This window comes from Camelus bactrianus, chromosome 11 (assembly GCF_048773025.1).
Source record: "Camelus bactrianus isolate YW-2024 breed Bactrian camel chromosome 11, ASM4877302v1, whole genome shotgun sequence".
Lineage (NCBI taxonomy): Eukaryota > Metazoa > Chordata > Mammalia > Artiodactyla > Camelidae > Camelus > Camelus bactrianus.
In genome coordinates, this window is record NC_133549.1 from 65086565 (window position 1) to 65104806 (window position 18242).

General features: G+C 40.8%; 1 protein-coding gene across 5 annotated transcripts in view; it reads left to right on the plus strand.

The window, feature by feature from the left end:
- The first annotated feature begins 5799 nt into the window (after positions 1–5799).
- The window catches only part of TET1 (tet methylcytosine dioxygenase 1), a 116624-nt gene continuing 104181 nt past the window's right edge, over positions 5800–18242 (plus strand). The window contains exons 1-3 of one of the 5 annotated variants that reach the window (XM_074374107.1): positions 5803–6313; positions 12664–12813; positions 13539–15568. In XM_074374107.1, coding sequence (XP_074230208.1) covers positions 13661–15568 — 1908 coding nt within the window. In that variant the 5' untranslated portion in view covers positions 5803–6313; positions 12664–12813; positions 13539–13660. Of the gene's footprint in view, positions 6314–12663; positions 12814–13538; positions 15569–16099; positions 16124–18242 lie in introns of those variants that run through there. The other 4 variants (XM_010951678.3, XM_045514233.2, XM_010951677.3 and 1 more) reach the window with 4 other exon arrangements.

An 18242-nucleotide genomic window follows, 5' to 3' on the forward strand; every position in this document is an offset into this window, starting at 1 on the left:
GGTAGCTGGGGAAACAAAATGTTGACATATATAATACTAAGGAACAGCATCAAAATTACATATTAGTGAGTACAAATTATTAAAATTCAGGGGAGGGTATAGCTCAAGTGGTAGAGTGCATGCTTAGCATGCATAAAGTTCTGGGTTCCACCCCCAGAACTCCATTAAAAACAAACAAACAAACAAACCTGACTACCTCCCCACCCCCCCTAAAAAAACACTAAAATTAAAATTAAAATTCAACACTATTCTTCATGAATGCTGAGGAGGGGTGATAGTTCAGAGGTTACCTACATTTGGTAGGATTGTTTAAGAACAATTTCCTAGAGGAAATGAGTTGTCCATGGATTCTTAAATAATAGAATTCTACAAATGGCAAAGGCCTTAGAAAATTTCAAGACAATGATAAATGTTTTTTGAAATGCATCTTATGTGTAAGAGAGGGGATGGGAAAGGGGACCCACAGAGCCCCTAATTTGTATGAACCTGTAGTGGGTGCTTTACCTTTTCTGTCATGTTTGAGATATTGTGACACTGTGAAGTTTACCAAGAAATTAGCCTGATTTGTGCAAACATATAGAATTATGTAACTGCAGTCATGGAGTTTAGACAGGACCTCTGATAGGGATTTAACAAAATTTATTGAGATATTGGGTATCTGCTTAGTGCCAGGTCCTAAGCTAGCACTGGGAATATAAAAACAAAAGGAAAGTCTTTTAAGAGTCATACAGTTTGGTAACTGGAGTAGAGTATGTGAGAAGTGCTATGACAGAGATACGGAGATACTGAAAGAGCTATAAAAGTCCTAATTCTGCCCAGGTAATTACATGAGGCTTCACAGACAAGTTGTTCTGTGAGCTGCATTTTGAGAGAGGAAGATAAGTTTGCCAGGCTGGCAAGAATGAGAGGAATACAGAGGAAGCAGAGGGCAGAACAGGAGGGAGAAGGACATCCTAGGCTGACCTGTATCTGTCCCAGCTTTTCCATCCCCTCTATTCACAAAGCCGGAGAAAGCATGTTTTTTAGGAGAGACTCACCAAGTAGTCAAGAGAGCTTTAAATGAGTTCTCAGAGGGGAGGCAGAAAACGTTCAGAAATAATTCAGTTAGTTGTGCCTACTATGTGGAGGTGACCACGTGTGACACGAGGAGAAAGAGGAATCAGAGCGGAGCAGGCCCCAGCATGTCTAAGGTGAAAATAAGAAAAAATAGATCAGGAACAGAGCACATGGCTTCAGGGGTTAGAGATAATGGGCTGGAGTCATACAGCAAAACATTCGGGGCTGGAGAGTCTGCTTTTGATGTCTTCTGCCGGACAAGGAGTCCTGAAGTGCTTGCCATGCCAAAAGGGCTCTGAAGAAGAAGGCAACCAACCGGAGAAGATGGACACACAGGAGGAGAACCAGGATGGCCTCTAGGTGTCACAGAATTCCAGGAAGGAGGAATTTCAAGATCTATGGGGAAAAAAGGAGAATGAAGTTGTGCTGTGAATGTAACCTCAGGAGAGGAGGTCAGTGGACTCAGGAACAAATAAATGTTACAGGAACAAGAAACAGTAAGAAATAGAATTTGTCATGGAGAGAAACAGGGCCAAAGTTAGAAGGGAGAGCAAGGTCAGGCAAAGGCCTGACCTGGGCATGATAAACATAAAACACCTTCAGACAGCAGAGAAGATGGAGCTAATGAAGAAGAGACTGAAGATGCTAGAAAGAAGGACTTATTAATGTAGTAAAAACTGCTTAAATAAGGTAGCATGGGGACTAGGTTGAAGGGTGCAAGTGAATGGCAAGCTATGTAACAGGGAAGAAACTTTAGATAAGGAAGGAAATAGTACTGTTCAGGAAGGGAGGGCAAAGTAAATAAGAATACTGTGGTGCTCATTTTGTAATGTATAGAAATATTTAATCACTATGCTATGCACCAGGACCTAACATAGTGTTGTAGGTCAATTATATTTCAATCACAAACAAACAAGCTGATAGAAAAAGAGATTGGATTTGTGGTTAAAAGAAGTGGAGAAGGGAGGAGGAATTGGATGAAGGTGGTCAAAAGGTACAAACTTTCAGTTATAAGGTAAATAAGTACTAGTATTACTATATACAAAATAGATTAAACAAGGATCTACTGTACATCACTGGGAACTATATTCAATACCTGGTAATAACCTATAATGGAAAAGAAGCTAAAAAAAATAATTGAATCACTTTACTGTATATCTGAAACTAACACAAAATTATAAATCAACTATATTTCAAAAAAAGATAAATAAGTACTAGGGATATAATATTAGTGATTAATATAATTAACACTGCTGTAGGCTATATATGAAAGTTAAGAGAGTATATCCTAAGAGTTCTCATCACAAGGAAAAAAAATGTTTTCCTTTTTTCTTTTATTTTGTATCTATATGAGATAAAGGTTGGTCACTGAATTTATTGTGGTAATCCTTTCATGATGTATGTAAGTCAAATCATTATGCTGTACACCTTAAACTCATACAGTGCTGTAGGTCAATTATATCTCAATAAAACTAGAAGAAGAAGGAGAAGGAGAAAAGAAGAAGGAGGAGAAGGAGAGGGAGAGGAAGAGGAGGAGGAGGAGAAAGGGGAAGGGAAAGAAGAAGGGGAAGGGGAAGGATGAGGAGGAGGAGGAGGAGGAGAAGGAGAAGAAGAAGAAGAAGATCTACTGCTCCTGGTCCTCCCTTGACAGCCTGGGGTATGGACAGCTTTGGAGGTGAGGAAAATGAAAGCTTAGAACAGCTCCTACAGCAGGAATGGACCAAAAACCTCCCAAAATAGGGATTGATGTGGAGAAACAAAAATCTCAGGCAGATTTAGGTCTTAAGACTTTGAAGCTGACTAAGGCTCCACAGAATGCCGCTGCTGCTTGTAAGCAGTGGAGAAAATGGATGATGGAGATTCAGTCAGTGTGCTTCCAGGTTGAATCTGGGAGAGGTTAAGAGGAAAAATGGGGGGTGAGGCTATAATTCAGTGGTAGAGTGTGTGCCATGCATGGGGTCCTGGGTTCAACCCCTAGTACCTCCATTAAAATACATACATACATACATACATACATACATACATACATACATACATACCCACCCCCCTAGCCCCACACACAACAAAAACAACAGCAATACAGAAAAAAAAAAAAAAAAAAAAGAGAGAGAGAGAGAGAAAAAAAACAATAAAAAAAGAGGACAAATGAATTAGTGGGTTGGGGAGTTTACCATTAAAGTTACTAGATAAGGGCATAAATGGAGACAATGACCTAATCTGTCATAGGAATTAGGGAAGGAGTTTTCACCAAAACAGACTGACTTTGACCACATTCAGATCGTTCATGATTTGGGATATGGTCTTTTTGGAAGCTGAATATATTATGAAAGATCTTGTTTCATTGTCATAATTAGAATATATGCATGCTCTACAGTCACTGTGAAGGCATGCTATCTATCCATTTATCTATCCATCCCTGCTCTCCTTATAGAGAATAATGAGTCTGTATTCCTTAGCTGTTTTTATCGTTTATTCTGCTAGGAATGTATAAGAATTCCTCACCAACACTTAGTATTACCAAATTAAAAAATTTTTGCCAATGGAGGTTATATTCCTTAGGAAAGAAACTGTGTGTTTGAGGGGAGTATATACATATTTTTTTTCTTAGGGTACTGCCTAAGGTAATTAGTAAGCAGAGCAGCTAAGATGAAATTACAGTTATCTCTTTAGGGAGTCATATAAGCACAGTTCCAATACCCACATTATGTATACTTTCATATCTCTTTTCTGGAGAGGTGTTTGGAAATAAGATAGGAATTCTCGCTTTGTTATTAAGAAAGAATAGGCAAGGTAGTTGTAAGGGTAGTGGAAAATTGTTGAAACATTTATTCTTTGATATTGAGTTCTGGAAAGACTTGTATTTTTTTTTTTTCCATTGGGCAGACACCTCATGTTACTGTTTAGTTTCCCATTACTTGTTCAACCTTTTAGTTTCTATTATAATTATCAGACCCCTTTTCTAACAGGCTCAGATAGACTTGCTGGACTCTGATACCAAGTTGGCTTTCAATATTATTTACATATTGATGATTTCCAAATTCATTTTTTCCAATCTAAACCTCTTTTCCAAATTCAAAATTGTCTTACACTTTGTCAGTGGGGCATTATTATCTTTCCTTTTTTTTTTTTTTTTGAATGGCACTTAAACAGTTTCCAGTTTTTCAGTGAAACATTGAAATTGTTGTGTTGCCACAGACACAAACTCATGTTCAGGGCCTTTGCACTTGCTCTTTCCTAAGCATAAAATCTCTAGCTTCCTCCCTTAATCTTTTTCAGATCTACTCAATGAACTGATTGTTGTATTTAAAACTGCAGCCTTCCCCAACATTCCCTGTGACCCCTTTCCCTGCTTTTCCCTCCTCTCTCTAACCATCACCATCTGACACACTATATATATATTCTGCTTTCTTGCCTTCTTTTATTTACCATCCCCATCCCCCATATCAAATGCAAGCACCACAAGAGCAGAGATTTCCTTTTGCTCATTGCTGTTTCCCCAAAGTATAGAACTGTGCCTGGCATGTAGTATGGACTCAATTAACGTTTATGGAATGAAGAGAATGAACATTGTCATGGGCATTTTTCTACATCTTTGTATGATTTTCCCATTTCAATACTTTTTAAAGTTAACCATTTCAATTAATTGACAAAGCCAGGATATTGCTAGTTCATGATAGTGTTTCTCCATTTGTCCTTTAAGAAAATCAAGTTTTGAGTCAAACTCACCAACATCCTTTTCATTTAGGTCCTAGGAGATTAGGCTTTTGGGAACATTGGCTAAGAAGAGTCCATTTTTGCAGATAAAATTTATATTAAACACCACATTTCTTTCTCCAATCAAGGTATTTACCTGACACTGTAGTACAGTCATTAGTTTGTTCTGCCTGCAAGCCTGGAATGTGTGTTCCTCTTGATTAGGAAGCAAATTGTATTCAACTCTGCCTAGATCCTAGCTCAAGAATAAATTTGAATCAATCAATCAGCAAAAAAGGTTGAAAGTTTAGGAATCTTTCTCAAAAGAACAATCTGGTTATGCTTTTTAAAGCAGGTGTAACAAAGAAAATTATGTGTGAAAGGTGGGTAGAATGTTGTGGAAGGCAATGATAGAAAGTTTTTCTCTTCAGTTGAAGTTTGACTTGGGAGGAATGATTGTTCCATGAACAACATTTCCTTTACCACTGTGACTCCATTAAAGATCTGAATTCCCAAGTCTGTTTAATAATTGACTTCTGGAAGAAGTAATGGCCATCAAACATTTAGGGAGAAAGTCATATGCCCCAGAAAGTCTTAATTTTGGCGTAATGCCACTGGTTACTCCTCCTAATGTTGAAAACTTACTTCCTGTGCCTTCATTTCTTCATCCATAAAGTGAATACCGCCAAGGTACAGGGGCAAGTAACTAACAAAAATGTTATGATGACCTTTGCAGAAATCAAGCGCTGAGTCAAAGGAAGACAACCCTCCCCTGGCTTCTCTCTTTGGTGTTGAGGGCAGTTTTCCATTGCTTGCGACCCAGATATTGCTCAATGGTGTCATCTCTGACCTGGCATTCCGTTAATGTAGCTACAAACATTCAATTTGAAGACCACAAAACTTTTCTCTCAGCCCAACAGCCCCTCGGAAAAAAGATAATGACAAGAAAATCTTGACAATGCTCTCCCTCTCCAATACTCTCCTTTGACCTCACAGGAAAAAAAAAAAAAAAAAAAAGTTAGAAGAGGGGATCGCCAAGGGGAGGGGTAAGGGTCGAGAGGGGAGTCCAGCTCCAGTTTGGGGAAATCCAGCTCGCGTTTTGCCTCTTGCTCAGCGGTGCAGGGTCCAGGAAAGGCAGAGCCCCAGCTTCACTCCCTGAGGTCTGTCCTGGGGAGACACTGCTGCTCCGGGGGGCTGACCTGGCGGGGAGTGGCAGCGCAGTTCGCTCCCGCGCCGCTTTGTGCGCGCAGCCGCTGGCCCCTCTGCTCCCGGGTCTGCCCCCCGGGACGCCCCCCGACCCCGTCCCGCCCCAGTCATGCAACTCTACCTGCCTCTCCACTGCGGACCTTTGGGAAGCAGTCGCCCACCCCGGGGGCTCGGGGCCTGACCCTGCCAGGCAGCCCATAGGTGTCCGCCCGGGGCCCGCCCGCGCCTCTCGCTCCTGCCGGAGCCCCGGGCTCCGAAGTTGTGGGGAGCAGTGCGAGTTGGAAAGTTTGCTCGAGGGCTGGTGCAGGCTTGGAGCCGGGGGGACGCACGCTGTCCTCGGAGCCTGAGCGGGCCAGTGGTGAGTTGGGGCCGAGGCAGAGGGCAGGGGTCCGGGGACCCGCAAGTTAAGACCGGAAGGGAGTGCGAGGGGCTGTGGTCTGCTGGGGCTGGACATGGGCCGGGGCTCGGCGTCCGCGGGGGCCGCGGGGGTGGGCCCGCTCCCCGCCGCGACCCCCAACTCAGGGCCGCTTGGGGCGCTTTTGTGTGGGTGGTAAACAATGCCCCCGGCCGGAGGACGCGGCGGTCTGCCCCCAAGGCCAGGCTGCGGCGCCGGGTGGGGTGAGTAGGGGCGCCTCGGGCTAGGACCCTGGGCTCCTCTGGAAACCAGATTACGGGAGGGCAAGTGTGGCCTGGGGTGGGGGGAATCCATGAACGTGCCTGTGTTTGATGCGCCTCTTAGGAGAACCGGAGGTCGGGGCGTCTCGGTGTGAGGAGAGGGAAGAGTTAGAGCAAGTTTCGGGTGGAGAGCCCGGGCTGTCCGGTGCTCAAGCGTACCTCCAAACTCGTTTTCTCCCTCCCTCATGCTTATATAGGGGACCGGTTCGTTGGAAAAACGTTTGGCCCTTGCCTCCCTGAGTGTTTCGGGGAGGAGGCTTTAGGGGCGAAACTTGGAGTAGAGACAGCAGGGGAGTCTTGACCTGGAGTTGATCTGGAGTTATGCTGATCCGGGAAGCCGGGAGTAGGGAATAGAACAGTGTTCTGTCAAAATGGCCTAAAAACTTCTGAGCGCCACTCGGTCGCCGAACGCTCTGGCTTGCCGTCGCATCAGTCCCACTAGGGCGGAATCCTGGAGAGCCCCAAGGGTGGGAGGTGCGCAGAGCTGAGTGCCGGGGACCGGCCGTACGACACGTGAGGGGCCAGGGCCGGGGGTGGCCGGGGCCGCCGCCACTTCACGTGTCGGGGAAGTGTTGAGGCGAGATCTCTCTCCCTTTTTCCCTCTGCCCCTCCCCTTCTTGTGCTCTCTGCTCTTCCTCCCCTTCCTTCCCTCCCTCTCACCCACACTTCCAAAAGATTCAGCTATGTGTAGTCTATATATTTCCACAAAAAGTGTTCAAAAAGTTGCTGCCGGTTCTCGTACACTTTCCACGTGAATGGGGAACACGAGTTGGGCATTTCTGACCCAATAAAAATTAATGTATCAACAAGAGAACAGACATTGATCGAACTAGGAGTCTTTCCCCCACCCCCAACTTGTCCTCTCAAATTAACCAGCTTGCGTTGGTCGCTCCAGTGCTTCTTTCCTTCCTCCCCGGTTCCACTCTCCAGCACAAAATGAGCTTCATAATATATCATAGTAATGATCAGTTTATGAATAAATGTTTTAAGACCTTGAGCGAGGAAGAGATTAGGTGCACAGCTTACTGTCGGCGGGGTGCGCTGCGCGCTGCACCCAGATGGGTTGAAGGGCGGCGCTGCAGGGCTGCAACCTCTTGTCCGCCCTGAATCGAAATACGCCTTCTCTGCTTCCCTTCCCAACATTATAAAATAAAATAAAATAAAAACATTGGCTTCCTTAGGCCTCATTCAGGATGCCAAAATGAATATGGAAAAGGCGCTTGTTAACCAGCTACGGCAAGATCTTTTTAAGGCACATTAGGAAATTATGTCTACAATTAAACAAGGCAAGTACCCAGTTAAGATGTTTGGAGTAATCAACGTTGTTGCTAAGAACTGAGAGACTAAGGTAACATGATTTGGGTGCATTACCTGATTTTATCAATATGAGTTACAGAGGTTAAAATCCAAGTCTCTTTCCCAATTAAGAGACCATAACTAGGTTGGTTGTCAATGTGTGACAGTGTTTTAAAGCCATGCTGTGGTTTTTCAATTAAACTTCACAATCAAAATGTATGGGAATTATTAGTATACAGTGTCCTTATGTCATGCAAAGATTAGTAGCTTAGATTTGGAACTCTGAGACCACTGCTTACCATTTTAATGAGAGTTAACTATGACTCCCAGTTCTGGTCTTCAAGAATTGATGTGTTAGAGGTTTGGATCACCTCAATCCCTGCCCTTTGTTTCTCTTCCTCCTCCAATCTTCTTTATCTTGTTTGTCCTTCCCCTCCCCCATCCTCTTCTTTTCCTCTGTATTTTTCCTCCCTGCACACGTTGTTTCTCTTTTCCCACCCCTCCATCTTTCCACATTTAATCTTCAGCATATTGATCCCAGTTGTCTTTTTATATTTTACTTTATTATTACAAATTTATTCCCCTCTATTTTTTTACCTTTTTTTTTTTTTTTTCCTTTTTAGCATTTTATTCCTTCGTGTGCTTTTTCCTCTTCTTCTCAACATGTTTGATGCTTTTCTTGTTTTTGGAAGGGTCATTCTACCTCCATTTTAACTTGTCTATTCCCTTTTCTGTGACTCTTTTTGGCTTTTTTTTTTTTTTTTTTTTTTTCTGGCTCTCTGCAGGGCAGCAGGGGTGTTTTACATATGGAAGGAGCCTTTGACTAAATCTGCTGGCATTCTAGTGAGTTTCCCTCAACAGCCTTCCCAGTGCCGAGGGCTCTCACACTTCCTGTGGTAGAAAACTATCTAGGAACAGCAAGCGGCCCGCCCACCTCCTCTTCCTTTAGAACTCAGTTGCTAGAGGAAACTAAGCCAGGTGGTGCCTTTTAAAAAGAAATGTTTTAAGTCTTGTATTTCTCAGTCAAGTGCAGTAGCCTTTAAATTCTAAGGAGCTGAATGGAGTGACTATGAAATCAGAGTCTCTTTTGCAACTAGCTCTATGTATGCAAATACTCATCACTTTTTTGGCCACTGCTGGTAGTGGGAAGGATTGCAGTATAATTTTAAATTGACATGTGGGCTGGATGGTTACATCAGTTCAGCCACTTCCTGCCCAGGGGACTTTGGGAGATCCAGAAGGAGGAGGGGATTTTTCTGACGTGGTACTGTCAATTTTGCCCTTTACAGGCAACTGATACTGTTTAGGAAGCCAGCTTTTCAATAATTGTATTTTTTTTTAAAGGCTCTCTTTAGGGAAAGACTGACTACTTAGTAAGCTCAAGTAATAGTGAGGCAAAAGTCTGATCCTGTTTGTTGACCAATTTGGTTAGGTATGTTTATGTGTGAATAATTAGCAGATCCTTACGTGGGGCCACGTCTATCATATTCACCCTGGGGCCTGCTCTTGCCACTTCTCCACTTTCTCTGTAACCTTACATTTTGTACTTTGGGCTGGCATCTCTTCATGTTTCAAATTATGAGTTGGCCTTTATCTCCTGGACAGTAATGTTTAGATCTCATACACTACTCCAGCCCCCTATGTCACAAGGACATTTTAGGGGAAAAAATATATTATGAGTTTGGGGTCTTGGTGACCTCTGGTGAAAAACTAGTCAACTAACTAATGTTTTGCATCCCACAATTGTTAGGGTTTCTCTTTGTTTAATTTTGTTTTGTCTTCCAGGAAAATAAGAAGTCACAGGAAAATGTCTATTAATTGTACGTGGTTCCCCCTCCTGGGCCTACTATATATGTTTAATAACAGGGACACTATTCTCTTATTTTCTACTCCAATCATGTTATCTTGAATATATTCTAGAATAGAATAAAACTGATTATGAGAAATACTGAAACATTGATTTTCATTAGAAATAAAAAATGGATGACATAAAATGAAAAAGAATATGAAAAGGCATATATGTATAACTGAATCCTTATGCTGTACACCAGAAACTAACACAACATTGTAAATCAACTATACTTCAATGAAAAATAAAAAAAATTTTTTTAAAGGAAAATGGAAGTGGAATTAGTATTCAGTTTTAATTATATCTTTTTGTATTGCTTAGATACACTGTAATACATAAAAGCACCCCTGCCCCTCCAAAAGGTAATAAAGCATTTAATAAGACTTACTAATTAATAAGGAAAGTAATTTCAGAAGATCTGTGCAGATAATTCCATGTTTAAATAGGGACCTATGTAATAGAATGCACCACTTCCCCCCTCCCCCAACAAATTTCAAAAGAAGGTTGTTGCCTCTCCTCCCAGAGTTCAGCCCTGGGAATAATTTAGTTTATCGCAAAAGGTGGTTACATTTCATCAGTGGAGCCGAGGGTGATAAAATTAAGATCTTATGGGAGCCTTTATTTTCTTTCTGATTGTTTCTTTGGCTGGGTGGTACCCAGTGGTTTCTTCTCTGCAGTTGGGTTTTTCAGGGGTCATTGGCCTCTTTCATGATCTCATAAAAAGGCTGTTACCATTTAAAGAGGCCACATCTTTCCAATCCATGTTGCTCATACCTTTTCCACATCCTTGACAGGCTCTTTTTCAGGAGATAAGGTTTGAATGGTAAACATTATCTTAATTACAAGTCTGAATTTCTAAAGCACTTCAATTTAAAAATATAAAAGAATATATGAGACAGAGATCAATTTATAAACTACTTTCAAAAGCAGATCCCAGGACACCCTCTGGCATATCCAGATTACTTGCCTTCATATATGAATTTTAATTTTCATGGCTGCTTGCAATACTTAGATTATATGTGCCTAATAGTATTTTTAGGAATGTAATCTTGATGTAAGAGAGAAAGCATGCTTATTGTTGAATTTCTAGAAAATGGAATGGATTGCTCTTTGTTATCAAAAAAACAAAAAACAAACAAAAAAAAAACAAACCAGCCTAATGAAGATTGCTGAGTTTCTGGGGAATACTTTCTCTAAAAATGCTGGTACAAAAAGCAGTGGTCTTTGGAGAAAATATCCTGCAGTTTTTCACAGCCAAAGAGTTAGAGCAAGCTTTTTTTTTTTGTAAAGAAAGGGGGAAAACAGTAAGCTTAAATGCCACGAACTCAAGTGAATTATTCTCTGGCCTAGTTGGATTTAGCATAGATTTATCACAATGTTATTTTTCTTGTGGTTAATGTTATCACTAATGTCTAAAAAGACTTTCTTAAAGGCTCAGCACATTGAATCTGAATGTTGTGCTCTGAGATCTTTTATTATAGTGTATGGCCTACAATGTGGTAGATGAGAACAGAAACAAAAGTACTAGATTTCGCTTTGCAGGATATGGCAGACTGAGGATTAAACTGATTCGATGATAATGATAACTGTCATTTAGCTACTTTCTCTTATTATTTTTTGTATTTTGGAATATAAACAGCCATTTTTTTTAGCTCCTATTTATTAAACACATATTATATGCCAGCCCTCTGCTAAGCCTTTACAAATATCTGATTTTATTCTCATGGTAAGCCAATGAGGTCACCACAGTTATGCTTCCTATTATAATATATATACAAGGAAACTGAGGAATAGAGAGACCAAGGAATTTGTCAGAACCACATGCCTAGTAATGTTTCTGAGCTAGAAATTGAACCTGGGTCTACCTACTTTCAAAGTCCTTCTTCTTACCTCATATATCAGGAGGATGAAACCATTGCCAATGGGCTCTCCCTGTAGGAGCCCATTGATAACTCTAAAGAAGTTCATTTCAGATGCAGAAACCTTGACTCCTGTTAAGTAGTTTGCTGAAGGACACAGCTGGTGATCACAGATTCAGATTCAGGGCTTTCAGATGTGACACCATTTTTAGCCACTAAACCAGCCAGTACATCCCAGATTACCTGGGTCAGATCAGTACAACAAGAACAAAAGCAAAATTTGAGAATGGTGGAGGGCTGTCAAATTGTTACTTTGCCAAGTAATAACATTAAAAAATAAGCCTATCTCTACTTTTCACTCAAAAAAAGACTTTTATTACTTTTTTTAGAAAGGAGAAATGAGACAAAACAGGAAGGCATAATTTCAGAATAAAGGAGAGTTGTTTAAAATGAATAAGTTCTGGGGAGGAGGGCATAGCTCAGTGGTAGGATGCATGCTTAGCATGCATGAGGTCCTGTGTTCAATCCTCAGCACCTCTATTTAAATAAACAAAAAAACCTAAATCCCCCCTCCCTGCAAAAAATAATTAAAAAATAATAAATTGAACTTTATGAAAAACTTTAAACAACCTCTTTTTTTTTTTCTTTCTTATTTTGCCATAGACTGGTGATCACTTGGTTGCAGACCAGTTTTTGGTAACCATTCTTCTACACCGAACTTGCTTATCAATTCAGCAACCTGTCAACTGTTAAAGAATCCTCACCTAGTCTGTTGTCACACTCTTGATTCTGTGATCTTTAGGGACTATTGTTGTATTTTGTATGGTGAAATTCATTCTTGCTCATAGCTTGGTCTTATTTGGGGTCAGGGTAGACAATCTGAGGAAATAAAAGGCAGTTGATGATGGCTCTTGGCCCTTTCATTTTCTCCTCTTTTCTTTCTTATCTTTCAAATAATAGTTGCTTGTCTAGCATGCTTTACTATTCTAATTATCTCTTTTTCTCTTTATTTCCAATTTCCTTGCCTAGGCATTCATCATGAGACTTTTGGGACCCTTGGTAGAAGGGATTTTAGAACCAGCTGTCTTTGGATTAAGTTGGTGAAAGAGAAAAGAGGGACATTCTGGGTGTGGCCAGTGCCCACCACAATGCCTTCCTTACACAGGAGGTACTCAACAGGTACTTGTTGGACCCGTGAGTCTTATTTGTAACCCAATCTGTCAATACTAACTCCCAAGAGTTTTTGCTTTTTTGTGTGTACATTTATAAAACTCAAAATTTGTAGATTGTTAATTGGAATGTGGTATTAATATTACTGGATCTCCAAGGAGTAGAGTTTCTTGGATAGTATAAGCCTCTCTTTCTCTGGCTTTACCAGCTTTACTGTCTAACAAATGATACATCTGCCTGTGTGGTACTGTGCTGAGGAAAGAGTTTAAGTATCCAAATTTGTGAAGATTAGGATTCGAGCTTTAAACTGCATGTAACTATAATAGTTACGGTTTCTAATGTAGAGAAATGTCCAAGTTTACCTTATTCAAAGTACTTTATCAACTTAATCAATCAGTTGTCACAGAAATGAAAAGGAACTCTATTTGTGGAATCCAGGGTTTAAAGCATACTTTAGTATTTTTTGTGTCTATTGTTTTTCTTTTAATAGTTCCTTTTTTTTTTAATTTTTATTTTTTTAAATGGAGGTACTAGGGATTGAATCTGGGACCTCATGAGTGCCAAGTACACACTCTACCACTGAGCTAGACACCATTCTCCTCTATTGTATTTTTCTTTTGCAGTAAATATTTCCAATTCCCTAATTTTAATTAATGATCACTAGTAAATATTCTATTTCAATGGTAGAATGCATAGGAAAAAGACTCACTCCCAGTGTCTTCTTGTTATTTCAGACCAGAACCTCGTGCGACTGAGCACAATGATGGTGCATCCAGATTCTCTTCAGAAGTGAGACTTTCCAGAGGACCAATGACTCTGTTCCTCGTGCCCTTTCATTTTTTCCTACTCTGTAGCTATGTCTCGATCTCGCCATGCAAGGCCTTCCAAATTAGTCAGGAGGGAAGATCTGAACAAAAAGAAAAACAACCAACTGAAAAAGGGATCTAAGCCAGCCAACAAAAATGTGGCATCAATCAAGACTGTGAGCCCTGGAAAATTAAAACAATTAATTCAAGAAAGAGATGTTAAGAAAAAAACAGAACCCAAACTGCCTGTGCCAGTCAGGAGCCTTCTGACAAGAGCTGGAGCTGCACGAATGAATTTGGATAGGACTGAGGTTCTTTTTCAGAACCCTGAGTCCTTAACTTGCAATGGGTTTACAATGGCTCTCCGAAGCACCTCTCTTAGCAGGCGACTCTCCCAACCCCCAGTGGTCATAGCCAAACCTAAGAAAGTTCCACCTCCTAAGAATTTAGGAAAGCAACATGAGTGTGACTATAAGATACTTACTGACATGGGAGGAAAGCACTCAGAAAATGATTCAGTCCCAGTGCAAGACCCCTCAATCCCTCCTGATATAGAGAAAATAATTGGCATACAAAGTGTATCTTTAATTAAAAATGAGAGCCTAGAGACAACCCAATCTTGGTCCCAAAGTGTCGAGAATTCCAAAATAAATATCTCTGCTCATAGTGGCCCGGCAGCAGAGATCCTTTCTGGGTCATTGGAAGGGACACATGGTGGTGAAGGACTGTTCTCTAAAGAGACATTGAATGGTATCAGCAATTCTCCTAGAATGTTTGTTCAGGACACTCTCTGTGATCCTTTGCTCCAAAGAGCAGCCCTCAAGGTTACCTCTGAAGGAAACCCCAGCATTCAGCTAGAAGATTTGGGTTCACGAGTAGAATCTCTTAAGCTATCTGATTCTCACCTGGATCCCATCAAAAGTGAACATGATTGCTGCCCCACCTCCAGCTTTAATAAGGTTATACCTGAATTGGACCTTAGAAACTGTTTGTCTATTGGTGGGTCAATATATCCTACCTCATTAATAAAACTCCTCTTGGCAGGTTCAGAACAAGAAACCCTTGGTGCTAAACCAGATCATCAAGAGATACTCAAAGCTACCCCAGATCAACAGGAAGTTCCTGATGCCACCTCTATCCTGGGGCAGTCCTTGAATGCTGTCCCACATCAATGGGAAGTTCCTGGTGCTAACCCAGTTCATGGAGAACCTCTGGGTGAGACCCCAGACCCACCAGAGCCTCCTGGTGCTATTCCAGTCCAAGGAGAGGTCTTTGGTGCTACCCTAGATCAACATGTCCTTGGTATGGGTAATGGTACTGCCTCAGACCCACCTACCTTTCTTTCTGCTCCTCTAAACCCAACCACTACTTATAATGCTCTCCCAGAATGGCCAGAGCTCCAGAGCACTGTTTCATCTGGGCTTGAGGTCCAGGGTGCTATGCAGATTTTGCCTTTGGGCTCAGGTCACACTCCTCAACCATCATCAAACTCAGAGATAAGTTCGGTACCTCCAGTGATGGCTATGAGCAACACAGAAAATGAGAAGCAGGTTCATATAAGCTTTCTGCAAGCTAACACTCATGGGTTCATGTTAGCCCCTGAGAGAGGACTCCACCATGCTCCACAAGGCATTGCCCAACTCTCCCAGGTGAGTCCCAGCAAATTGGAAGGAGGGAGCTCCCAGATCAGCACCACTAGCATGGTTGAAATCAACACCACAGTGGTGTCTAGGCCAGTGTCATTTGCCAGTACCTCCTCTTCTCCTTCCTACACCACTTTGCTACCTACTTTGGAAAAGAAGAAACGAAAGCGCTGTGGGGTCTGTGAGCCCTGCCAGCAGAAGACCAATTGTGGTGAATGTACTTATTGCAAGAACAGAAAAAACAGCCACCAGATCTGTAAGAAAAGGAAATGTGAGGAACTGAAAAAGAAACCATCTGTCATTGTGCCTTTGGAGGTAAGTTTAAATGCCCAAGGGGCTGGGAGATGCCTCTGAGAGTTGGTAGACTTACTTGTGCCAGGACAGTTTGCTTCAGTATTACATACTTTAGCTTTAGTAAAATGTTGCTTTTAGTTACCTGTAGGAGTTTGTGGACCTACCTGAAATATGTCTTGTGCAGTGAGTGATGCAGTAGCTTATTTTTACAATTTGTCTCAGAAAGCTAGAACATAAAGTTTTTCTGTTTTAGAATTTGATGGAGAATAGGGAAATCATATGAAATGTGGTTTTGGAAAGATTTCCACTGTGCTTCATTTTGGCTAGTTTGTGTGTCTTTTTTGAAAGTTACAGATTTAAAAATTAGGAGTGGAACGACATTCATTGACTCCTTTGAAGTCTAAGAAACCAGAGGAATTAAACTTCTTTTTAAAGAATGAAACTGTCTGTAGCCTTAATCTTGAAACTTTGCCTTGGAGGTATAACAGTAATAAAGCTTTCATCTCAACTTTTGGCAGGTGATTTCTACCTGCTCTACATATCTCACAGGATTGTTGGGATCAGCAGCTGAAAATGGTTTGTAAACTCCAGAGTGATATATAAACACTTGTACTTACTATTATAGTTATGAAACTAAGGTAGTAAAAGTTTTGGTTGACTTAGAATTTGTTGAAAGGGTTTTATGGAGTTTGGTTAATATTCAAACTCACTTTTCAGACCTTTAATTAAAACATCTGTTAACTATGGTGTTTTATGATTTTTAGATTACTCATTTGAATTTCTATTTATTTGAGTCTACTATGAATGCAGGTATGATAGAACAGATTAATTTTAAAAGCATTATGAATGTAAATTCAGTCAATTTAAAAAACATTTCATTCTAGAGGGGAGAATATAGCTCAGTGGTAGAGTGCCTGCTTAACATGCTCAAGGTCCTGGGTTCAATACCTAGTATCTCCATTAAAATAAATAAGTAAATAAGCCTAACCACCCACCACCAAAGCAAACCAAAAATAAAAACAAACAAACAAACAAAAAACCCCAAAACATTTCATTCTAGGCTTAAATGATCTGTCCAAAAGTGCTGACTTGCTGTTTGGCTGACTCACTACAAACAAGAGATCAGACATTTAACCAATCATGTATTGATGGGCATTTAAGGTGTTACTTCAAATCTTTGTACAATGAGTAATCTTTACGCAAGTCATTTCACACATGCGAGAGTAGATCAAAATGTGGCCAGTAACTCAATGCTTATAAACATATCTAAAACACTTAGTAGCAATATTTTTATAATAGAGAGACCTCCCTTGTAAGCTCCTGATTTGTAACACTGCCCAGTGACATTGCCAAGGGTACTCTATCTCTAACAGGTATAAACAAATTGGTTCTCTTCTTTTCTAAACTTGTTCCTCTTGCATTACACATTTAGTTCAATGGCTTACCATCTACCTGGTCACCCAAAATGGAAAATTCAGTCATCTTTCATGCCTTCCTCTCACTCTAATAGAATCTCTTGTTCTACAAGATCTGAGCACTCCTATCTCACCGTTCTCTGGGTTCCCGCTGTAGTTGAGGCTTCTATCTCTTACTGGGATAATTTCAACGTGCTCTTTATTGTCAGCAAGTATTTACTGCACTTCTACCCTGGGTTGTGCTCGGGGGATGTAGTCGTGAGCGTACCAGTCAGCAGGGAAGTCAGGATGTTGAACAGCAAGCTCTCCTTCAGTGCGGTTAAGTTTTTCTTCCTGTAACCCTGTTCCTCCCACTTAAGTACATTTAGTACTCATTCTTCTGTATATGTGATATATCTCACTCAAAACCAAAGAAATTAGAGGAAAGCTTTCAGTGACTTCCAGTTACCGATGAAGCATAGATTCCTAAGTGTGGAATACGAGATCTTTGAGATCTTGGCATGACTGACCTCCTCTGTCTTGTTTGCTGTCTGTCACAGCTCCTCACAATATACTTGAAGTCTCAGCAGTATCCAGCTGCTTGTATTTCCCCACACTCACCAGGCATGATCCTGCCTTAGTGTCCATGCTCGCCATACATATCCTTCCTTGCCCCGTCCAACAAGACTCCACCCATTCACTCACCCTTTCCGGAGCCACAATCGTATCTATGAGTGTTCCCCAGTTCCATATGAGGGGACTTCATTTTTCTAGTGCTTGTCTAGCCTTGTTATAGCGATAGGTGATAAATAAACACTTGTCAGTTAAATGAAAAGAATATGTTTGTAACTCAAATTATCAGGTTTAGAAATTTAGATTTTGGCATGTGGTTTATTTCTGTAAAACTTACTCTGGCAAGCAAATGTGGCCACTGTTGTCATGATGTGTTGGTGTGGAAAAACCAGTGTTTATTAAGGACTGAATGAATGAATACCTTGGGTATTTGTCACAATTTCCTAAGCACCACATTATTTAAAAAAAAAACAACAACTTTTATTTTGACATAATTCATAATTGCAAGAGTCGTACCAAGAATTTGGTATGTCTTTCAGCCAAATGATAGCATTTTAACATATTACTTCATTACTTTCACTTTCTTTTTATCTCCTTCCCCATATATAAATATGTATTTTTCTGACCCAATTGAGTTTTTCATAGACATGATATTCTTTTAGCCCTGTACTATATTTCCTAAAAACAAGGATATTCTCTCATAGTATAATGAAAATTAGGAAATTAAC